The sequence below is a fragment of the Bufo bufo genome, chromosome 1 (assembly GCF_905171765.1).
Source record: "Bufo bufo chromosome 1, aBufBuf1.1, whole genome shotgun sequence".
NCBI classification, from domain to species: domain Eukaryota; kingdom Metazoa; phylum Chordata; class Amphibia; order Anura; family Bufonidae; genus Bufo; species Bufo bufo.
Window position 1 is genome coordinate 616,683,729 of NC_053389.1, and position 25,503 is coordinate 616,709,231.

At 44.7% G+C, this 25,503-nt stretch overlaps 1 protein-coding gene across 1 annotated transcript; it reads right to left on the reverse strand.

Annotated features, from left to right (window-relative positions):
* Positions 1–975: 975 nt before the first annotated feature.
* SNX33 (sorting nexin 33) lies at positions 976–24,380 on the reverse strand. The gene is made up of 4 exons (XM_040413723.1): positions 23,631–24,380; positions 12,922–13,628; positions 9,798–10,510; positions 976–1,475 (listed from the first exon to the last, which is right to left on the reverse strand). The coding sequence occupies exons 2-4, from the start codon at positions 13,602–13,604 to the stop codon at positions 1,222–1,224; spliced, it is 1,650 nt and encodes a 549-aa protein (XP_040269657.1). The 5' UTR covers positions 13,605–13,628; positions 23,631–24,380; the 3' UTR covers positions 976–1,221.
* Positions 24,381–25,503: the final 1,123 nt, after the last annotated feature.

The window sequence follows — 25,503 nt, forward strand, 5'->3', positions numbered from 1 at the left end:
TGTGAGCGGCGGGGCCCTGTATATTCACCATGGGAACGCCTGGGGGTTAGAATATACCATCGGATCTGAGTATACCCGGCGTATAAGACGACCCCCGACTTTTGAAAATAATTTCTAGTGTTAGAAAGTCGTCTTATCCGCCAGAAAATACGGTGCATATAAAAATACTTCTGAAAAAAAGAAACTGTATGAAGAAAGTTACGTCTATTATCCATGGGAAATACAGGCGAAAAGTCGGATTTTGCCACCGATCTGCGTCACATGTATTACATTCGTTTATTTGCCACGGAAATGGCTGTGGATTTCACCCTCTCCATTGCAAAGAGTAAAATCCAAGGCAAAGATCCACAGCATAAACTGACATGATGCACATTTTAAACCCACGCTGCAGATTTTTTACACTGAAATCTCATCCACTTTCCTGGTACTGTACAATGTTGTGAATTTGCCCTACGAACATCTGCAGTATACGTGTGAACATACCATTTTACTGGGGTTGGAGCTGCGTGTACAGCGTTTACAGAGAGTCTGCTTTATTTCTCTGCAGTACCAATACATGGAAATGGTAATGTGATCTCTCAGCCAATCACTGCAGCCAAATATTGGCTGAGCGGTCTCACGTCCATGTCACCAGGTAATACAGGGACCCGTAGAAGACCTTGGAAGCGCTGGATTTGGGTGGCATAGGATACGTAAAGCAAGTATGACTTATTTTATTATTTTAAAGCATTCTGAGTGTTTTTATTTAAACAAGTGGCCATAAAAACCCATTTAATCATCTGGAGCCCAAAGAAACTCAAGGGCTTGAAGTGTTTGTCTTTAATGAATTGAAAGACTGTAGTCTCACGATTTCATTGTACTCACAGTGTGCAGATGACAGGTGCATATAGTGTTTTTAACATCATTTTAATTGTTATCACCATGCTGGATGGTCTGTAAACCAACAGGCTCCCCATCAAATACCCACCCTCTAGAAATATACAATAAAGCTCTTTATTTTGCTCTCATAGCACAGCAGCATATTTAACCAGTATAAACACCTACATTTTCTTAAAACAGTTTTTTTTTTCCTATAACCAAATTTCAGTCTAAGTTAATAATTTGCAACTTTCCCTTCTGCCCATTCCATAACCGTGTCCTTGGAGTGCACATGGAAGGGATGGAAGAGATGATCTCAGTTCTCAAAAAAAGGTTCAACAGGCGACACAAACCAAGTCCAAGTCACAAGTCATCATACATCTTTAGAGTTTTCTCCAGCTCCTGGCTCACCCTCCTATAAAACATAATCTGTTCCTTTAAATAATGCTGGAGCGTCAGTTTAAAGTCTTGCAGTCTCCTCTGATGGAAATGGTTAATCTCTGCTTGCAAAGCAAAGCCTACTACACGACACCTTTTCCGGATTCCATCAGCTTCCTCTTGCTCCATCTTCCCTTCATCGCTCATGCGCTGGCTGTCCTTTACCTTTGCAAATGCTCCTGAAGGAGAGTTTCATAAAAATAAAAAGTTAGATTAGAGGTAAGATGCTAGTCCTCTGGGGTTAAGGCATTCATTTTCAGAAAAATAATAAATAAATTGCTTATTAAAGGGTTATTCCCATACGCCTTTCATGAAAAAGATAGGTATACCTTGAGTAAGCACCGGCCTGAGCTATGGAGACATCCGAGCAGACGCGGAGCGCAGGCTGCCTAGTTATTTCCATAACTCCACTTACTAGCAGCCAGCACTTATTTAGGTTATTCCCATCTGCGTCAAGAAAGGCTGAGATGGAAATATCCATTTAAAGTCATGCCTGGATCGGAGGTGGACACAAACAGCAGATGGCAAGAACCTATGCAGGTCCCTGGTCTCCAGAAGCTCATTATATCTCTAACAATACATAAACAATTGTATTGACTCATTGTATTGGAAATATGGACAATGTAATAGACAGTAAGAAGCTGTAAAAGGGTTTTCCAGGTCTGTACAGCAGAGAAAGTCAGGGCCATGATGCTCCTGCAAGTACCGCATCCACTTCATTGTTACACTGCTCACAGCCCCCTACTTTTAGTAGCGGCTGTTTCTGCTAATACGGCTCTTTCAAAGTTACCTAAATAGGGCAAAGCTGTAGCAAATTATAATGCCAGGCACATCCAAAGGGAAGGCTATCAATTTTGAGGAGCTGTATAACCCCCCTTAAAAAGCATCCGTCAGCAGGATCAACAATATCAAACTGTCTTGTAAAAATCTGTTGCAGCATTCCCAAGAAAAAATGACTTTTATTCTTCAAGCCAATGAGGGTTTCAAAGCACCAAAGGGCAGGGTCAGCAATGGAAAGCTGAGGTGCACGGGGGGTTGCTAGGCCCACTCTGCTGTGCCCTGAAGTCCTCATCTGAATATCATCATGCAGGCAGCATATTATAGTGCAGGGGTAGCAGACTGTCAATACTTCAAATAATAAATAAATAAAATAATTAGAGGTATTCCAGATATTGGCAGGTCATCACTATCAGATGGGTGGAGGTCTAACACCTGGCACCCCACCGATCAGTTGATTCGGGCAGGCCCTGTAAACCAAATCGTAGACGGAGCCACAAACAGTTGCAGTACATTGGCACAGCCACTGGACAGTGGACGGAGCCCTCTGCTTCCGGCTCCATCTACTGATAAGTTTCTGGTGCTAAAGGCTGTAAAACAGGTAATTAGTGGGGGTGGAGGATAGGTCACCAATATCTAAAAGCTGGAATACCCTTTTATAGCCAACTCCACTCAAAACTCATGGTAACATGTCGTATGTTTTGATCAGTGGGAGTGTACGTGATGAGACTGCCACTGATTTCTGGAACAAAAGTTGTTGTTTTTTGCAGCTCTCCTAGGAGAGGCAGGGTTAAAGACAACTTGTCACCATGAAAAAGCCAAGGGTCTTCTCTTCTGGAAAACCACAAATATGATGAAGTCTCGCCAGAGCAAGTGCAAGATTTCAGGGCCAGGCACCCAGACAGTGAGGATACCTGGCCCTGTCAATCAGCATGAGGGGGAGTGGCAATAGGGAAAAGGAGGCGATGCGGTGCTCCAAGGGCCTAGGCCAGCCCCTCAAAGCTCTGAGAACTTTATTTGCATAAGAATAAAAGTAAACACTTTGCTGTAACTGACATCATACGTGTAACAAAGGAAAATCTGGGCACTCTCAAGATATCAGACCATAGAACATTTATTACTACACAAATAAATAAAATACAGATTGATAATTCATAAAACTCTGCTACCCATACACATCCTAATAAACGCTCCTAAGGGTAAAAATATACATGCCAACAAGGTACCCTAAAATGTAAGTATAAATAGATAAATAAATAAAACAAGTTGCCGCAAGTCAGTAAATATCGCTGCAGAATAGAAAACAGCACTGTCAATGAGGTAGATGTGTTGCACTTAATATATAATCGCACTTGATATATAGTCCCAAATATAATCGATATTGACAAAATCTCCTAGCAGGGATCAATGAATGTTCCTGGTGTGGTATCACAAACTGGATCCTATAAGTCAATTGCAAATAGTGTGTACATACACTCAGAGAGAGAGCGGTGTCCCACTATAAACTATCACCAGCGGCGTCCCACTGGGGAAAGAAACTTTTTTGTGGATTATTCTAGGGGTCCGATAGCTACTGAGGAAGGAGTGACCAGATACCCCAAAACGCGTTTAGCCAGGACCCCAATGACCGTGACCTAGCCAGGACCTCAGTGACCGTGCCTGCTGTTCATTGCAATACCGTCTGCCGCACGAATGGGAATCAACAGCAGGCACGGTCACTGAGGTCCTGGCTAGGTCACGGTCACTGGGGTCCTGGCTAAACGCATTTTGGGGTATCTGGTCACTCCTTCCTCAGTAGCCATCGGACCCCTAGAATAATCCACGAAAAAGTTTCTTTCCCCAGTGGGACGCCGCTGGTGATAGTTTATAGTGGGACACCGCTCTCTCTCTGAGTGTATGTACACACTATTTGCAATTGACTTATAGGATCCAGTTTGTGATACCACACCAGGAACATTCATTGATCCCTGCTAGGAGATTTTGTCAATATCGATTATATTTGGGACTATATATCAAGTGCGATTATATATTAAGTGCAACACATCTACCTCATTGACAGTGCTGTTTTCTATTCTGCAGCGATATTTACTGACTTGCGGCAACTTGTTTTATTTATTTATCTATTTATACTTACATTTTAGGGTACCTTGTTGGCATGTATATTTTTACCCTTAGGAGCGTTTATTAGGATGTGTATGGGTAGCGGAGTTTTATGAATTATTAATCTGTATTTTATTTATTTGTGTAGTAATACATTTTCTATGGTCTGATATCTTGAGAGTGCCCAGATTTTCCTTTGTTACACGTATCTGACCTTTAGAGGATAGGGTGAGTCCTCTTATCTGAGAGCACCTCATTTTGGTTCTAGTGAAGACTGTGCGCCACATACATTACTGTAACTGACATCAGTTTATTTAATTCACCATAATCAACCAGACCAGGCAGTATGCCTGGTTTAATACTGTGGATCATGGTGACAGATGCTCATTAAAATGTATATGTTTTAGGCTTTCAATAAGTTCATAACTCCACTGATCAAAACTACTGGCATGCTAGACATTTTTGGAAATGACAGGTGTAGTTTCAGTCCCTTTTACACCGCCCCTAAACTATAGCTTTGTTTGGCAGGGCGATTATAACAGAACTGTAGGTACACCTATGACGATAAAGCCGACATGGAGAGGACAATCCCCTCACCCGAGAGCTTCCTTCAAAGTAACCAAAACAAAGCTCTGTAGGGTTAAAAGGGTTTCCACAAACAAGAGTGCTTGGCTTTTTCCTAATGTCCTGTATGGAGCGCCATAGCTCCTTACTACATATGTGCTGTTGAGGGTAAATGAGAACTTTGAGGTAAACCTTTGGACTGTGAGGATGTCGATGTTTAGGCCCTCAGTCATCAACATGTATCCTCTATCACTGATGACTGTGTCCCTGATACTATACAGTGTACAGAAGTGTTTCCCAACCATTGGCTTCCCTTCCATGGATCATATTGTATAATTAAAGAACGGAGACGCAAGATGACGAAGATAGTCGGACATATCGTTGGTAGACCACTGGTACTGCAAGGTGCAGGTGGGGAGCCCAATACAAGCTACCTAATAGAAGTCTGAATTTTGTATTGATGCACAACTGCCCTGCACAAAGCTGCAAAGTAAGAATGCTTTCAAAAATAGAAGTAATAGTTGATTTTTTATCAAGTAACACAATGCAAAGTGAATGAACTAAAAGAGAAATCTAATTCAAATCAGTGTTTGGTGTAACTAACGGCGGCTGCTGTGCACCGCTGTTCCCCTGCTTACCGTCGCGGTCCCGGGCGCCATGTTCAGCGGTGATCTGCTGCCAGTGTTCCCTTTTAGCCCTGGCCACAGCATGCTTGCTAATCGTTTCCTGCAGCTTTTCCGTAAGGGCCGGCGCGCGTCACTTCCTGTGTTTTATGGGTTGGATCATGTGACCTCGCCAACCAATCCTAGCCCTCCTGTACATATATAAGTGGCTCAGCCCCCTTCCCAGATGCCTCAGGGTCAAGGTCCTTGTGTCCTGCTAAGGTTCCCGATATTCACTTGTATTCCTGGACTCTGCTACCTGTTTGATCCCTACCTGCTTGCCTTGACTCCTGTTGCCGACCCGGATTGCCTGCCCTGTACCTGTGCCGCCTGCCCTGACCTATTGCTATTCTGAGTTCGCCTCTGCCTCATCCTTCAGTCCTGCACTGTTGCTCTTGGTTACGACTCGGCTGGCTGACTACGTCTGTACCTCTGGTACATCCTGTACACCTGGACCAGCTGCCCCGTGTGCCTATCCTCCTCAAGAGGTAGCGACCTGGGAAAATCTATCCCCACCATCAGGGGTACTGTGAAGAATCGAGGGGTTCACTTAGACAATGCCCTTAGAGGAGGTAGGACACGTGGCACAGTGGGTTCACACCCGCTGGTTCGTGACACCTCGTCTTCAAGCATCGATTCTTCTAGTAACACAGTTTTTGAAAGAACCGGGCAGGAAGTTTGTTCCAAGGCTGAGAAATACAGGCAGATAACTTATCCATCATGCAATACCATCAGGGAGTCGTCAGATTGGCTCCAAATTAATTTTGCAGCAGGAAAACAACCCCAAACATAAAGCCAGTGTCATTAAGACAAAAGGAAAACAATAGCTGATCTTAGGGAGACCAGCTACAAAAACACTGTGGAGCCTCATTTAAGAGTCTCAACACAGCAATCCAAAGTGCAAAGGTCCCTGGGAAACAGTAATATACAAAATAACCGTGGAGCCCCAGTTATGGGTCTTCTACACAGTGAAAGTGGTCATATCCTTAAAGGGAACCTGTCATCAACTTTATGAAGGCCTCACTGAGGGCAGCATAAAATAGTGACAGAAATGCTGATGTCAGCGTTGTGTCACTCATGAGCTAAAAGTAAGTGCTTGCTGAGAACCAGCATCATAATCATTGCAGCCCAGGCCTTGAAAAGAGTCAGATCTACCTGAGAAGAGTCCTGGTTATTCATAATCTGCTGCTCTCTCACCCGTCTGCTGATGATTGGCAGTTCTCTCCTAGAGAGAAAGGGAGAAAACTAGGTAGAAGACTGTCAGTCATCAGCAGGTGGGCAGGAGAGCAGGAATTCATGGATAACCAGGACTCTTCTCCGGTGGCCATGACTCTTTTCCAGGCCTAGTCTGTAATGATTGTGATGTTGGTTCCCGGAAACCTCTTACTTTTAACTTTTAAATGACAGACCGCTGAAATCAACTCACCTGTCTCCACTTTATTCTGCCGTTAGTATGTGCAGCAAAAAGGTGATGACAGGTTTCCTTTAAGGCTTGTAAAAGAGCTGGATCTTGACATAGGGGCCACTTAATATGGTGGATCTGGCAATCTCTGTAATGGGGACACTCCTTTGCCTGGTTTTCCTTCCTTTGAGGGATATCTGGCTTTTACTGTGTTGAAGACCCATAACTGGGGCTCCACGGTTATTTTGCACATTACTATTTCCCAGGGACCTTTGCACTTTGGATTGCTGTGTTGAGACTCTTAAATGAGGCTCCACAGTGTTTTTGTAGCTGGTCTCCCTAAGATCAGCTATTATTTTGTTTGAGTAGTCTCCAAGGCATTGCTTCTGGTTAGCCAGATTACTACTCCACACTGATGAGGGGCAACACCCCGAAACAGCTGTCTGTGGTTGGATAACTGGCTTAGGTCTTCTCTGTCATGTCCTTAAGGCTTGTAAAAGTGCTGGATCTTGACATAGGGGCCATTTAATATGGTGAATCTGGAGATCTCTGTAATGGGGACACCCCTTTGCTTGGTTTTCTCTCCTTTGAAGACCCATAACTGGGGCTCCACACAGTTATTTTGCATATTAAGAACAAGGAGTCCTGGAATTGATGATGTGGCCGCTACAGAGCTCTAATCTCATCATCATGAAGTCTGTCTGGGATTACATGAAAAGACAGAAGGATTTGAGGAAGCCTACATCCACAGGTGGTGGTTAGTTCTCCAAGATGTTAGGTACAACCTCCCTGACAAGATCCTTCAAAAACTGTGTGAAAGAGTACCTAGAAAATTGATGCTGTTCTGAAGGCAAAGGGTGGTCACACCAAACATTGATTTGATTTAGATTTATCTTTTGTTCTTTGACTTTTCATTTCGTTCAATGATGAAAACAAACTATTAACACTAATATATTTTTTAAAGCATTCTTACTTTACATCATTTTCCCACGCCTGCCTAAAACATTTGCACAGTAAATATATATATATATATATATATATATATATATATATATATATATACACACATATACATACACATACACACATATACACACACACACACACCGTATTTTTTGCTTTATAAGATTAGCCCTCAGATTAGCCCATCAGTACCCCCAATCAGACCTCAGATTAGCCCATCAGTATCCCCAATCAGACCTCAGATTAGCCCATCAGTACCCCCAATCAGACCTCAGATTAGCCCATCAGTACCCCCAATCAGACCTCAGATTAGCTCATCAGTACCCCCAATCAGACCTCAGATTAGCCCATCAGTACCCCCAGAGCTCAGATTAGCCCATCAGTACCCCCAGACCTCAGATTAGCCCATCAGTACCCCCAGAGCTCAGATTAGCCCATCAGTACCCCCAGAGCTCAGATTAGCCCATCAGTACCCCCAGACCTCAGATTAGCCCATCAGTACCCCCAGAGCTCAGATTAGCCCATCAGTACCCTCAGACCTCAGAATAGCCCATCAGACCTCAGATCAGACTAAAATAAAAAATCATCTTACCTGTCCTGCTCCGCGGCTCCTCTTCAGCTGTCGCGCTCCCATCTTCCCGGCCTGCGCTGCACTGTCACATGACTGTGTGCAGCGTCAGGTCATGGTGCGCGCACTACGTCCTGGCGCTGTACGGGGTCAGGACAGTGCAGCGCAGGCCAGAAAGATGGGAGCGCGACAGCTGAAGAGGAGCCGTGGTGCAGACCAGGGAGGGTAAATATTACCTGCGCTTGCGGCGCTTCGCTCCCCGCTCCTAATACATACTAGTGAGCGCTTCCATAATGGAAGCGCTCACTAGTATTAGTTTTATAAGACGCACGGGGGGGGGGGGGGGGCGTCTTATAAAGCGAAAAATACGGTGTGTGTATATATATATATATATATATATATATATTTATTTATATATTACACACACACACACACACACATACATACATATAATGCATTCCCTTAAAAGAAATCTGACACCATGAAAATGCAGTGCAGTCTGCTGGCAGCATGTTATAGAGCAGGCTGATATAGTGTTCTGGAAAAAGACTTATATTTCCTTCATTTATATTACTGCTCATTCTAGACTTTGAAGTCAAGGAGACGGTCCTATCAGTGATTGACAGCTATCTCTGTATACACAGTTATAGAAGGAAGACTGTCAATCACTGATAGGACTGACTCCTTGACTTCAAAGCCCAGGATGAGCAGGAATTTGATCTAAAGTTTATGGGAAAAGATTCAGTAAAACTTTTCTTCATTTAATCTGCTCAGTTCCTCCTGCCAACTGCAGCTTGCACCACATTTTTTGGTGACAGGTTCTCTTTATCTAGACTTGGATGAGTGTATGGCCTAGATCAGGGATTTGCAACCTTTAGCACTTGACCTGCTGTGAAACTACAACTCCCAGAATGCACCCTTCCTCAGCTGTTCTTGTAAAGGAGGACTCTGGGAGTTGTCGTTTCAGAACACGCTGGAATGCCGGTGGCTGCTGATCCCTGTCCTTTGCTAGGGCAATATGAGGAGTGTGTAACTGCTACCTCTCACTATTTTCCTTTGTTTCATATCTTCTAGACATGGCTTTCCTGACTACACACGTGTTACACCCTTAATTATGTCATACCACACCCCAATGAATTTACTCCTTGCCCTTCCTAGTAGGCGATACTGTAGCTAGGATATTGAGGATTATCACGCCTCAACAAAAACACACAATACAGCAGAAAGAAGAAATGACCCCAGTCAAAATGAGAAATACATTTAGGCAATCCCCAGATTTATGAACTTATTTTTCTCACATTTTTATACAGCCATTTGCTGTGGCTTATGGAAGCCTCCTCTATGACATACCAAATACCGCATGAAATGTAGAATAAATGGCATTTAGTTACCAACATTTACACCAAATACTGCTCTGTCACAACACATCTCATATAATGAGTTAAGCGCAAGTTCAAGGACTTACCTTTTTGTAGGTGAATGATATCTGGAAAGTTGGAAAGCAATCCTTGATACAAGGACAGTGTATCAAGAAATCTAAACTGATCATTTTTGGGTTGCTCCGCAAACATTTCTCCTACTAATTCATAGGTGCGCCCAGTATGAGAAATCGCTCCAATCAGTGGCTCAGAGGCAAAAGGCGGGTCTAGCTGGAAGGAATGGCTTAGACTTTGTAGGGCACCACCAAGTTTCTGAAACTCCTTACGAAAGCCTCCCAAGTGCTTACGTGCTAGCTCAGAGACTACACTGGTTAACTGGAGGACACTTTCATCCATCTTTTTTGAGAAGGCTTTAAAAGTATCCACACGTTCTTCTACATCTTGGAGGTCCTGATGTTCGGTAGGTATCTGCAAGGTCAGCAAAAAACTGGCACCAACCATTTCATCCCTCTCCGTGCGCCTTTTGCCAGCTTTCCACTGTTTTTCATCACGGCAGCTTAGGAAATGCTGAAAACCATCATACTGAGAAAGGACTGGATGACTTGTCATATGATCCATCCACAGAACCAATCTACGCTTACGCTTTTGGATAAAATCTTCTTCAAAGCGTCCTGTAGCCTGCTTCTCTGGCAAGTGCGCAATAGAAATGACGGTGAATTTGTGCAGGAGGCGATTATACAACCAGTCAAAGTGCTTGTATCGTCTGTAAACTGGAGAGTTAGTGTGACCAGGAGTCAGCCTTAAGGAAAAATAAAAAGGAAAAATGAACACTAAACATAGAAAATTCACAAGAAAGTAAAAAAAAATAAAAAAAATATTCCATATATTAATCTCTCCCAAGATCTTGTCACATATCACAATAAGGCCGAATGCACGGACGTGAATGGCCCGTGGTATCCCGGGCTGGATTACTGCTGACGGCAGGAGCGCACGGCGTCATTGGTTGCTATGACGCCATGCGCTTCATGCCTCCGCTGCACTACAGTAATAAACTCGTATAGATCGTACCAGTGTATTACTGTAATGCAGCGGTGGCATGAAGTGCACGGCGTCATAGCAACCAATGACTCAGTGCGCTCCTGCCGTCAGCAGGAATCCAGGCCGGGATACCACGGACCGTTCACGGCCGTGTGCATTCGGCCTTAAGGACTCATGCACATGAACGTGTGCGGCCCGTGCTGCGGACCGCTATTTGCATAGGCACCAGCCGTGTGCGGATATTGACACATTCACTTGAATGGGTCCGCAAACCGCAAGAACATGTTCTATTTTTCTGCGGTGCGGAAGCACAGACCGAAGTCCCATGGAAGCGCTTCGTAGTGCTTCCACTTCATGCCTCTGCTCTGCATATCCATTCAAGTGAATGGGTCCACAATACGGACATGAGGGCCGCAATACAGGCATAGGGCACACATGTTTGTGTGCATGAGCCCCAAGACTGAGAAATAAATCTTCTTGTTTCACCACTCCTCACTTTTCTGTGTCTGGCTGTAAGACTACTGGCTGCAGCAGGAGCCTCTCCTCCTTGGGTTTTGCAGGATTTTTATACTGATGGCCAATCCACAGCATAGGCCATCAACATCATATCAGCAGGCATCCGACACCCTGCACCTCCGCCGATCAGCTGTTTGGGAGTAGGTCCAGTGCCATCCACCGGGTAGTCGGTAAAGCTGTTACTACACTGCTGTACACATTGAAGTGAATGGGGCAGGACTGCAGTAACCAGCTCCGTCCACTGCACAATGGGCAGTGCTGTGTATTTCCAGTGCCAGAGCTACTCCCGAACAGCTGATTGGTGGGGGTGCCAACTGATGGACTATCCCGTCTATAGGCTATCAATATAAAAATCCCAGAAACTACCACATTTACCAAGCTTTACCCATCAGCCAAAAATACAGGACATCAGTATGGAATTGCGATTTCTAAAAGACTGTTTTCTTTTAACAGAAACATGCATACAATGCCGCAGACTGGAAAACAGCATGGGCAAGATTTGTTCAAATTTACTTAAAGGGAACCTGTCACCTCAAAAATGCATCTACACCCGCCAGCAGTACCTCATAGTAGCCCGCGGCCTGTTAATAATCATATGTTCCATCCTGTTGTCCGATGCTGCGTAAGTTCAAAAAACGCAGTTTTATTCTCCATCAGCGCTATAGTGCCGGCCAGCTTGGAGTCAAGGGGGCAGCGGCCTCCTCGCTTCAAGTCAAGGTAACCACGCCCCCTAACCCTCCCCTCTTGCCTGAGAGTGACAGCCTGAAGTGCGGCCGCGATTCCCCAAGTCTCGCGCATGCGCATTGCGCCGCTGAAACCCAGCTAACAGTGGCAGCAGGAGATGGGATAGCTACTACAAGGTACTACTGGCGGTTGTAGATGCATTTTTGAGGTGACAGGTTCCCTTTAAGTCATTTCTAGGTTTAGTGTTTGAAATAAGAAAAAGATAACACAGTGAGGGTACTTCACATATGCGGTTACAAGATCCAGCAGACTGTTCCTGCACTGCCGGATCACCACTGACTATAATGAGATCAGCGGTGATCCGGCATAAATGCCAGGTTTCGCACAGACAAATACCACTGCATGAAGGGTTTTTTGTCCAGCCGCCATTTATGCAAGTCATGCAACTCTAGTGAAACCTCTTTAAGACAACCACACAAAACTGCATGAAAAAGTGGTCTTCTAGTCTTTTCAGAGAAGATAGATATTGTGGATCTGGATACGATGGAGATCTGCTCAGAGGTGGGCTTTTGGAGAGGTTTCACTGTATATCCATTTCTTCCCACTCACTGCTGACCTAATGCAATGATATAAAAACCCAATGATAAAAATAATGCCCAAACTAAAGCCTACTGGTTTATGTGACACATCCACACACCTCACCTCAAACTGACATGAAGGCTTCTCCTAATAAAAGCTCTGCAACCCACAATAAAAATAATACTTCATTGCTTGCAAAGAAACACAAAAAGTGAATCACTTGACACATGCCAAATAGTACTCAACAAATACACCGATATATACAGCGTGCACTGGGCAAACATTACACTTTTCCTTAAGTACACAGAACTGAACATTGCCCCATAGAACATACCTTTCTTTAAAAGAAAATGACAAGAATGGCTCACGCCTCTCATGCCTAAATTCTCTCACCTGTACGAGATGTAACTCTTAATCCCCTTGAACTTTGTTTGTTTGGTAGGCTCCTCCACAGAGCAAATGAAAGAGTTAGGATTTGGCTTCCATTGTGGTCCCTTGGGTCCCATCTCAACAACATAGTTTTCAGAGACTCTGCCAAATTGAGGAACATCTCCAAGTATAAAGGCTTCCACACCGGACCTTACAAAACTGGAGAACCTGTTTAAATTTCGACCCACCACACTACCTTTCTTCCCACTGGCTATGCTATCTTGACGTTCTAGCTGTGGTCGTGGTCGGTGAGCATACTCAGGTCTTGGGTAATAGTGGTGCTGTGTCTGACTATGTGGAACCCCATTTGAACCACTGGGCTCTTCAGCCACAGACTGTCCATCATCCCAATCATCCCAGTCATCATCATCATCTTCATCTTCATCGTAGCTCCCATGATGAGTGGCATCCTTGTGGCTTGTGTGGTGTGTTGGGTAGTCTACTTGGACTGATCCAGAACGGTGTGGTTGAATCATCTCCACATATGATGCCGGAAAAAGTCCTGTCTGACCACGGCTGTTTGTGCCCTGAAGCCATCCATCTAAAGAAACATCACTCAGCAATTGTAGTTCCTCATTCTCACAGATATTGATTTCTTCCTTATTTTCACTTTGAAAATCATATAGGGCTCGAGCTTTGAATGCCATGGTGAAGGGAATACAAGGAATGTACTGCAACATGAAAAGAAAACATTAAAGAAATATTCCAGCAAAATTGAGTCCAAGTTTTTACATTTTTTCTCAAACTGTCTATATTGGAAGATTAAGTGAGCCAGACATACGCACAATATAACATCAGCCAAATGCTTTCCCGATACCCCCACACACATGCATGCTCAACCGAACATGTATGTGTTGGGAATAGGAGAGGGGAGAACGTTGCTGCCAGACACCTCTGGTGGGTGGCTCATCTCCCTGAGAACAAAAGGATCAGGCCTTGCATTGCTTATCAAGAACTGATCCTAAATTACAGTACATCCAGCCAGAGCTGCATTCACAGTTCTGCTAGTTGCTACTGGCCTGTTATAAAGACATCACATCCCAGAATGCAATTCACATGATCAAGCTCTGTACAGACAATGAGGCTAGTGAGGAATGTTGGAAGATTTCAGTAGGAAGTGCATGTGGATGAACGTACAGCAGACTGGTCAAAGATTTTCAGAATGGATCTTTTAAATCTTCAACCATAACACAAATACACATTCCAGTTTTCTCAAGTCTTCGTGCAATTTTTCCCCCTACATTTCTAAGTCCTGCACATCTGGATAAAGAATAACAACAAGAATAAATTCCTATGATTTTTTTCCATGCGTCTCGCAGTATGAAGGAAGCGTCTGGAGAGTCAGACCGGTTGCTATAAAAGTAATAATCAGCTGATTATTACTGAAATTAAACTGTCAATGAGGTAGAGGTAAGCAGCCTGTTATACACAAGAATACATCCCTTTTATTTGGTGGAATGTTCTAGCCTGTGATACGGTCTATAGAGATTACCACATTGTGGTCAACGGGGAACTGCTCCTTTTATTAAAAAAGGGATACTTCCATCAAAAAGGGGTATTTTTTTTTAAACAATGTTTAAAAAAATATAGCTGTTTTTTGTTTAATTTCAGCTGTAATATACCAATTAAAATGAAATACAAAATATTGTCCTTCTATAGCAGTCAACACAGAGATAAAAGTCCTAAATGTATAGGTAAGTGTGTGTGTGTGTGTGTATATATATATATATTATATATATAATAGGGGTGCACCGAAATTCCGGCAGCCGAAAATATCGGCCGAAAATGCACCTAATCCACTTCGGCCGATATTGTTACATATCGGCCGAAAATATGGGGTGTGGGATTTGTCACCCACCATCTGCGGGCGGGCGGTTTACTTTGTCACTGCATCTTTATTTTACCTTACAATCGTGACGCTCCAGTAACTAACAACTCTGCAGGCAGAGCGGAGGGCGGCGTAACGTCACTTACTCACGTGACGCGCCTGCTCCGCCTCCTTCATTCATAAAGTGGGCGGAGCAGGTGCGTCACGTGAGTAAGTGACGTTACGCCGCCCTCCGCTCTGCCTGCAGAGTTGTTACTGGAGCGTCACGATTGTAAGGTAAAATAAAGATGCAGTGAGTGATGCTGTGAGCAGCAGGGCCGGGGCTGTTATGGGTAGGGGGGATCGGTCTATGGCACTGCTATGGGGAGGGGGGATCTGTGCACTGTTATGGGGAAAGGGATCTGTGCACTGTTATGGGGAAAGGGATCTGTGCACTGTTATGCCCATAACAGTGCACATATCCCCTTTCCATAACAGTGCACAGATCCCCCTCTCCATAACAGCGCCACCCACAGATCCCCCTCTCCATAACAGCGCCACCCACAGATCCCCCTCTCCATAACAGCGCCACCCACAGATGAATTTCATTCATGAAAAATAATTATTAATAAAATCATTAAAAAAAAGGTATTTTAAAAGTATTTGGGCAAAAAGGCAGTTTCGGTTTCGGTTTTCGGTCAAGGGCATCCTGAATTTTCGGTTTCGGACCAGAATTTTCATTTTGGTGCACCCCTAATATATAATATGTGTATGTGAAACTTATTGCTATTTTACTGCTTGGTTAGAGAAAGATGTCATTAGTAGATAGGTAAAATAGTAGATCCAGAAAACCATTACATAAAGATATTCATATACAGGTTAATATCTCATTAAACAAATGATGGTAGTGTCCCTTAGGGATCATCTCGATCAGCAGATTGCAGCTGATCTGGACTTACAAATCCCCAATGATCAGCTGTTATCACTGGTCTTTGGGAATCTTCATATCAAAATGGCCCATAAAATGTAAATCCAGAGTATGGAGAGGGGTTGTCAGAAAAAGACACCCTTTAGGTGACGGCAGGAATATATCTGCTTTATCACTTCTAGGCGATGGTTACATGACAACAGCTACAACTACATGGCACCTAATGCTAGTGAATAAGGTTGTGTTGCGGCCCAAAAGGTGCTGCAACTGCAACCCGACAATTGGCAGAAATTTTACTCTTCTGGATTTCTGTGCAACTGCATTCACTACCATTTGCTGCCATTGGCAGTGCAACATCTGTAGTGTTAAAGGATTATTCCGGTTATATCAAGTTATCCCTTATCCACAGCAGAGGGGATACCTATTAGATCCACTGTGACCCCCCCACCAATCATGAGAACGGGGTCTCTGTACCACACGGAGAGCAATAAAATGAATGGAGAGGCAGGCCGAGCATGTGCCCTGCTGCTCCATTCATCAGTCTGGGACTGCAGGCGATAGCCGGGCACAGCGTTTGGCTATTTCTGGCAGCCCCATAGAGATGAATGGAGCGGCAGAGCACATACTTGACCTGTGCTCAATTAACTTTTTTAAAGAAAAAACAAACAAGATTCACTCGCAATATAAAAAGACCCAAACGAGAAAACTACTTACGGTAAATTAGATTCAAGAAGTACTTGCTTTTATTGGTTAGTAAAAAGCATAAACATTTCATACTGGCAAGTTCTGCAGCCTAACAAATATACGTACATTTAGTCAGAATTTCTTACAATTTTCAAGATCTCTGCATGCTGCCAGTGAATAAGACCATTCTTGTTTATCTTCAGAGATTGAAAACCTGTCCTGACCAGTCACATATGCAAATGAGGGCTCTGACACGCAAAGGCTCTGTTCACACTAGCATCATACCATGGTGGATATGACAGATCTGTTATGACCCATTAAAGGGGCATTCTGGTCCTAACAAATTATCCCCTATTCAAAGGATTGTGAATAACTATTAGACTGTTGGGTCCTACAGCACCCAGTGGAGCCCCCACTGAAATGGACGGAGCAGCTGGTCGCAAAAAGGGCAGCATCACTCCATTCATTTCTGTGGGAGCACCTGAGATAGCCGTGAAGTGGAACTGAAACCAGACCAAAAACATACTTATGAACAGAACCTAAAGGCAGCCGTACATATTTAACAGGCGCCGGCTAAACGTTCTCTCTCTCATACACATTTGGCTGAGCCTGGATGTGCATTCAATGGCGAGAGGGGAGAAAGCCGCTGGCAGACACCAATGGTGGAGGCTTATCTCCTGGAAGAACGGAAGGATCAGATGAAAATGCGCACTTATCTGCATCTGTCATAGGAGAGTCGGGGCTCCCAATACACATTAGACTGCCAGTCGCACCCACTGGCAGGGTCAGGACAACAATAAATTAAAGGGGTTGTCCAGGTTCAGATCTGAACCTGGACACAACCCGATCTGCACTCATTCACCATGAATGATTGGGGCATCAGAGCTTTTCACACCAATTTTCTTGAGATTTGGTGACGTACAGGGCTCCCATGGGTAAGCTAGGTGGAGGCGTCCGCCTAGCAGTGAGCCCAGTGACGTCACCGGCACTAACCGTCGGTCTTTAGCACACAGTCTAGGGCAGCACTAAAGACCGCCCATCAGAGCCAGTGACGTCACCGGAATCACTGCTAGGCGGGAGCCTCCGCCTAGCCCGCCTAGCAGTGTCCAAAAGTAAACAAACAGACCTTGTCCTGCGCAATGCAGCACAGGGCAAGGGGGAGCATCGGAGCATGAAAAGCTCTGATGCTCCAACTCATTCATGGCCAACGAGTGCAGATCGGGTTGTGTCATAACCCCTTTAATGTATAGGGAGCACTAATCATTACCGTCCATTGTTCTGATCTGTCACAGGAGCCTCGACAAGAGGGATACCAATGGTGCCCAAAGCTCTCCACTGACTTTAATGTGGGGCCATTAGATTTTTTTCATCACGGCGTCCATCATTTTTAGTGGAATCTGTGACAGAAGCTCCTAAGCTTTCAACACAGATGTGAACACAACCAAGCCATGCACCTGTACCAGTTGGACACAATCAGGGAAGGTTTTCAACAACCAGATATGATCAACAACGTTCCTATCCAAAGATTTTGAAAATTGCATTAGAAACTAATTACATAATGATTAAAGGGGTTGTCTCAATTCAGCAAATAGCATTTTAATACAAGACACTTACTAATGTATTGCGATTGTCCATATTGCTTCCTTTGCTGGCTTGATTCATTTTTCTATGGCATTATACACTGCTTGTTTCCATGGTTACGACCACTCTGCAATCCAGCAGCGGTGGTCGTGCTTGCAAACTGTAGGAAAAAACACTGGCCTATGCACACTCCCACGGTACCAGCCATCAGAGAGTTTGGTGCATTTTCCTATAGTGTGCAAGCACGACCACCACTGCTGGATGGCTGGGTGATCATAACCATGGAAACAAGAAGCATATAATGCGATGGAAAAATGAATCAAGCCAGCAAAGGAAGCAACATGGACCATCACAATACATTATTAAGTTCCTTGTATTAAAAGGGTTTTCCAAGATTTTTATACTGATGACCGTGGCTTTCTACAGTTTTTCCTAGGCCAGCGGTGATAGGTTCATCTGTCACGTGGCCTAGAAGCAGCTCAGCCCCATTCAAGTGAATGGGGCTAAGCTTAGGGTACTTTCACATTAGCGTTTTTCTTTTCCGGCATAGAGTTCCATCACAGGGGCCTGATGACACCGGAAAAACGGATCCGGTTTTGAAATGCATTTTTCTGACTGATCAGGCATTTTTCAGACTGATCAGGATCATGATCAGGCTACTTTCACACTAGCGTTTTTCTTTTCCGGCATAGAGTTCTGTCAAAGGGGCTCTATACCGGAAAAGAACTGATCAGGCATATCCCCATGCATTCTGAATGGAGAGTAATCCGTTCAGGATGCATCAGGATGTCTTCATTTCAGTCATATTGACTGATCAGGAAAAAGAGAAAACCGTAGCATGCTACGGTTTTATCTCCGGCGAAAAAAACTGAAGACTTGCCTGAATGCCAGATCCGGCATTTTTTTTCCATAGGAACGTATTAGTGCCGGATACGGCATTCAAAATACCGGAATGCCGGATCAGTCCTTCCGGTCTGCGCATGCGCAGACCTTTAAAAATGAGAGAAAAATAAATACCGGGTCCGTTTTGCCTGATGACACTGGAAAAACGGATCCGGTATTGCAATGCATTTTTCTGACTGATCAGGCATTTTTCAGACTGATCAGGATCCTGATCAGTCTGAAAAATGCCTGATCAGTCAGAAAAATGACATGCGTTTGAGTACAGTTTGCCTAATCAGGCAGGCAGTTCAGGCAACTGAACTGCCTGCCGGAATCAAACAACGCAAGTGTGAAAGTACCCTTAGGCTACTTTCACACTTGCGGCAGTGTGATCCGACGACGGAACTGCCCGCCGGATCCGCCGATCTGCCGCTGACTGAAAGCATTTGTGAGACGATCCAGGTGCGGATCCGTCTCACAAATTCATTGCAAGGACGGATCCGTCTCTCCGCTTGTCATGCGGACCGACGGATCCGTCTTGTACAATTTTTCACATTTTTACCCATATGCGCATGCCGGAGCGACGGATCCGGCATTCCGGTATTCTGAATGCCTAATTCATTCCTATGGGAAAAAATGCCGGATCCGGCGTTCAGGCAAGTCTTCAGTTTTTTCCGCCGGAGAGAAAACCGTAGCATGCTGCGGTTTTCTCTTTTGCCTGATCAGTCAAAACTACTGAACTGAAGACATCCTGATGCAAACTGAACGGATTACTCTCCATTCAGAATGCATGGGGATATGCCTGATCAGTTCTTTTCCAGTATAGAGCCCCTGTGACGGAACTCTATGCCGGAAAAGAACAACGCAAGTGTGAAAGTAGCCTTATGGCACCAAGCACAACTTCTATACAATGCACAGCGCTGTGCTTGGTAAGCTGCGAGAAGGTAGCGGCGCTGATCAGCGGGGGTCCTGGGTATCGGACCCCCCCCCCCGATCAGATGGATAGGTCATTAGTATAAAAATCTCGGAAACCTCTTTCATCCATATGTATACACATTATTATTATTATATTAATAAAGGGGTATTCCCATCTTAGACAATGGGGGCATATCGCTAGGATATGCACCCATTGTCTGATAGGTGCGGGTCCCACCTCTGGGACCCGCACCTATATCGAGAATGGAGCGGGGAGTGCTGTGGCTGGGGGACCCCAGATTTCCCGGGGTCCGTCGACCACCAAGCGCTAATCCCCACCTCTCCCATAGAAGTGAATGGAAGCGTGCTGCGCATGCGCGGCCCATGCTCCTATTCATTTCTATGGGGCAGACGGCAATTTTCAGCGGCCCCATAGAAATGAATGGAGGGCGGCTGCACATGCGCAGTGCGCTCTCCTTCACTTTCGGGGCTCCGTTCTTGATATGGGTGCGGGTCCCAGCGGTGGGACCCACACCTAAAAGACAATGGGGGCATATCCTAGCGATATGCCCCCATTGTCTATAATGAGACAACCCCTTTAAGGAAACCCCTTTTATAACTTTCTCTACATGATAAATGCCATTTGCTGAAGCGAGACAACCCCTTTATGTCATGAAAACTCTGCAACTCCTTGATGTTAAAAAATCATAATCTTAATCTGATTGGTATTTTTCAAAATCAAGAAAAAAAGTGATAGCATTTGTATCTAGTGATGTGGTTAATAAGGTGGCATGTTGCGTCTTCCATACGGTATATGGAGCATAGGTTTGCCAGCTGCTGGCCTCCGGCACATGCAGCATAGATGTCCTACGTGCAGAAGGTTTGGCCACATATTTGCATAAACTCATTTTAAAGGAGTGAGTCTTGAGGTGGCTGGTTACATGTTGCATCATGCAGGACAGCAATGAATCTCTGCATCTTCTAAAGTAGAGTGACACAACAGTGCCAGCACGTCAGAAGACTACTGACCTGAATGCCAGCCTTCCTCTTCGGATGACTGCACTGGGGTCATCATGTGCACGTATAGCATAAACAACCATAAAAAGCTCAAAGCAGTGGACAGAGTCCAAAATTTACTAAAATATTTCAGAATACTAAAAATAAATAGAGACAGAGTTCCTGCACATGGTAAAGCTGAGCGCTCTACAGCTGCAGGGGAGAATACCTGTGTAAGGCTACTTTCACACTTGAGTTTTGTGCGGACCCGTCATGGACGGATCCGTTCAGATAATGCGGCCGCCTGCATCCGTTCAGAACGGATCCGTTTTTATTTTCTTTAACATAGCCAAGACGGATCCGTCTTGAACACCACTGAAAGTCAATGGAGGACGGATCCATTTTCTATTGTGCCATATTGTGTCAGTGAAAACGGATCCGTCCCCATTGACTTACATTGTGCGCCAGGACGGATCCGTTTGGCTCAGTTTCGTCAGACGGACACCAAAACGCTGCAAACAGCGTTTTGGTGTCCATCTCCAAAGCGGAATGGAGACGGAAAGGAGGCAAACTGAGGCATTCTGAGCGGATCCTTATCCATTCAGAATGCATTAGAACGCAAACTGATCCGTTTTAGACTGCTTGTGAGAGCCCTGAACAGATCTGACAAACGGAAAGCCAAAATGCAAGTGTGAAAGTAGCCTAATAAGTCCATGTGATGAAGGTACAGTATGGGGCCATAGCAGTCTACTTTTACAGCTCTGCACAACATGGATTTGTGCAGGTGGCTTTAGTAAAATGCAAACAGATGGTCTCCTAGGAACAAGTACATCAGAAAGTTCTGGAGGCAAGACATTATTATTTTTTCCATTTTGGTCTGATGCTGCAGATTGCTACATATTATAAAGGAATATCATCATTCTGAACTATGTGACAGGCTCTTTAGAAACAATGCTTTAGTTCACAAAATGGCTGTCACTTCTGAGTAACTGGTGCTCCCAGGGCCTGGTATCATTTGCATGAGAGCTTCCCCGTGTATGCTTTTCCCCCCCATAAAACAGAGTGAATTCAAACACCAGAGAACTAATCAGGAGGTTTAAAGGGAACCTGTCACCTGGTTTGGGGCCACTAAAACCCCAGAATGCTATAATGCACTTGGGTTTAGGGTCCCGAACCTGCCCACCCATCCAACCCTGCAAAAGAAAGTAAATGAAATTCAAGCTTAGGGTACTAGCGTTAATTCAAAGCTTAGGGTACTACAATAGCGTTTTTCATTTCCGGCATTGAGTTCCGTCCTAGGAACTTAATACCGTAATAGAACTGATCAGTTTTATCCCCATGCATTCTGAATGGAGAGAAATCCGTTCAGGATGCATCAGTTCAGTCACTGAACGGCGTTATGGACGGAGGAAATACCGGAGCATGCTGCGGTATTATCTCCGTCCAAAATTCCAGATCAGTTGCCATTTATTTACATAGAAATGTATTAGTGCCGCATAAAAATACTGCAACGCCGGATCCATCCGGTGAAAAAAAAAATGTATAACCGATCCGTTTCTCCAGATGACCACGCTCTTGCAATGCATTTGTAAGACGGATCCGTCTACAAATGCTGTCCGTTTGCATGCAGATGGCCGGATCACTCTGCAGCAAGTGTGAAAGTAGCCTTACCGGGGGAAGAGTCAGGGACTCCCCTCCAGTGGCATCGGGCACCAATGAATCTGAGGACAGTAGATCTTGCTTTACTGTACATGCACATTGAAGAAAGGTGTGCCATCCTCAGGGGCAGTGCACATATGCCCGGTCCGGTGCCGCAGGAGGAGAGTCCCAGACGCTTCCCTCGGTAAATTTGAATTTTATTTACTTTCTTTTGCAGGGATGGATGGTTTTGCTATCGGCAGGTTCAAGACCCTAACTTCTAGCTGCATAACGGCATGGTGGTGGTTTAGTGGCCCAAAATCAGGCCACAAGTTCCCTTTAAGAACATCTTCCTGTGCAATGTATAGAATTATATACAGGTCTATACAGTAAACGTGTTATGCCGGGGCAATAAGTATCGGTCATGAAATAAAAAAAAAATGATATGACTATTGGAGCAAACTTGTAGCTACTATAGCGCTTCCTAAACTTTCAAACAGGTGTGCATAAGGCTTTTGTGTGGTGCGGTATCTTACATATGAAACACCTTACTAGTCGTGTAAAAACATTAGCAAATTCTGAATTCATACAGTAGAACCTGCCATTTTTGTGGTGTCCTTCCCCCTATGTGTACCTGGTGTCCCAGAGACCTGCACTTCTGGACCAAATGACTGCAAAACAAGCCAAACTTTGTATTTTAGGGAATTTCTGAGAACCTTCTGCCTTTCTTCTAAAAAAAATGTGTACCTGCGTCCCAGAGCCCTGCTCTTATGGACCATGCCTAGCCTTCTGTTTTAGGGCATTTTCTATGGCAATTCGCATTAGTATCACTCCTGTCTAACAAGGACAATGTAGCAAAGTGTGGCCTACCAGCATGAATTATAACCACCCCTTGTCTAAATGCCAGGGTTAATTATTTCTTACCAACAGGTCCTGGAAACACATCTGGAAATAGTCCAGAGGGCAGTGCCACTTACATGGCAACCCTATTCTCCTGGTTCCTTGGTATGTTCCTCATCAGATGTTGCTTTGCTGGCACTGAAACCCAAGCTTTGTGTGGCACTGGCACCACAATAAAGTATGCATACAAAGGGATGATGTGTCATTACAAGCCTGTGAATAATACTGTGTGGCCTGCACCTGGATCATCATCATCCCTTGCACATGATCTACGTGGAGGTGAAGGCACAAGGAAGAGCTTTGCTTACACAAACAGGTATGACGTGAATTTCAGGAACTTACCCCAAGTGTGATCCAGACACCAGAAGATCCCAGCCACTAGTAGATTCATATATCTATAGATTCAATCCTGGGAAATACAGGCGATTATACAGCAGGACTGAACTTTTCCTACAGCTGGAACGCGACCAAGATGTCCAGGAAACAAGCACAAGCCACACAAACAAATGTCAAACTTCCCGTGTGATGAGAGGAGTCACAACCTCAGGAATTCAGCCCTCAACAACCCATTTCCGTCTGCAGAAATGAAGGAGTGGGATCAGCCAGCACAGCATGCCCAGGGCTGGACACCGCAGAGCAGGCTCACATCCCTCAGGATGGAGCCACACTTGGGAAGTTGGACGGAGGAGAAGTGAGAGTGCAGGGAAGTCCCAGCAGAAGAGTCCTACATGTTCCTGCGAGTCCTCAGCAGCCGGTGGATGTGTTACCTTCACCCTAGAGGGTGTGACAAAACCAACCCTACAACCTAGGGGGATGGGAGATCTTTTAGGATCCTGTTAGAAGAACCCTCTCTCCTTCTTCTTCTTCTTGCCCCTGTGTTGTGTATGACTCCTCCTCGGCTCATCCCCCTTCCCAGAGGAGGTGCCTTCAGCATCAGGGAGCTCCACACACAACCTTTGACTGTTTGCTTCATGATCTGAAATTCATCTAAAAAAGAGATGTGGAGGCCTGGGCTGCTCCTCATCGCCCAGCCAGGGTCTTCACAGACCCCTTGTCCTAGGACTATTCATCCCATGTACAGAAATGGTTCTCAGATAACTTGAGCCATGGCATTTGTATAGTCTTCTCAGCAGACAAACCCCATTGTGCTCACTCCCCATATGCTCCATGGTGTCGCCTGTCAAATTACATTCGCTTCATTGTTTTTTCCATGATGTCAGGAATAGGACACAGACACAATGGGGCGTGAAAGAAAGTGGGAGAGGGAGGGCAGCTGGCCCAATGTGCCCTCTGCAGGGGGAACCATGCAGGCACAACACAGGTCTGCTAGCCATCATGCATGGCCAAAAACTAAAATAGATAGATGGTAATATTTAATACATAAAAATAAAAAAAATTACCTTTTGAATGACACAAGCTTTAATAATCCTGTTTTGTGACCGTTAAAATCAGCGAAGAAAACCCACAAAATCAGCAATCATTAAAGCCGCAGTAATAAGAAATGTTGCAGAGGCTCAGAAATTCCCATAAAAACTGGATATAGCATGAAGAATCATAGGACAGTAGACAAATTTAGATTATGTAAATGAGTGCAAAGTTTTAGGGTATTACCACATGGCTCTTGCGCCACTCGATTACCAAGTGGCCATATGGGCCACATCGGGCTCTAATTAAACTAATGAGACTGTGTAGTTAGTAGGTCTGTGTTGTTATCATGTTACACAGCCATTAACAATACAGACCGACTAAACAACGCAGCCTCATTAGTTTCATTAGCGCCCACTGCAGCCCATATGGCCGATCGGTAGTTGAACACAGCGCGGCCATGTCATAAGCACCATAACCTTATTGGCGCTCCAACATCTGAACATTGGTGGGTAATGCAGAGAACCCACTGTAAATATAAAATATATTGTGTACGGTTTCTCTGATCATCTCCCTCTCTCAGTAGAAGTAACATGCCCCTTATGTTGGCCCAAATGGGCATTTATGTTTTCAGGGAGTGTCAAGTAGGATAGCTGAAATTCCCTGTACGGCCACATTCACCATCTGAAATACCCAAAACAGAGAAGAGGCACAAACCTCTCTATTATACACTGAAGGATCCACGCCCGATTTTGGCTTACAAATACAGATCGTGTGAAAGGGTCAGCAGACAACGGGGTGAATTGGGATCGACTGGCTGGTGGTCTGTTGGTCTAAAACACGGCTATTA

What these genes read in the sequence shown, in the direction of transcription:
- SNX33 (XM_040413723.1), bottom strand. Translation starts at nt 13,604, where the DNA reads ATGGCATTCAAAGCTCGAGCCCTATATGATTTTCAAAGTGAAAATAAG. An exon ending in AAGAGTTACATCTCGTACAG is followed by an intron (nt 10,511 to 12,921) that starts GTGAGAGAATTT and finishes TTTTTCCTTAAG; the next exon opens with GCTGACTCCTGGTCACACTA. An exon ending in TATCATTCACCTACAAAAAG is followed by an intron (nt 1,476 to 9,797) that starts GTAAGTCCTTGA and finishes ACTCTCCTTCAG; the next exon opens with GAGCATTTGCAAAGGTAAAG.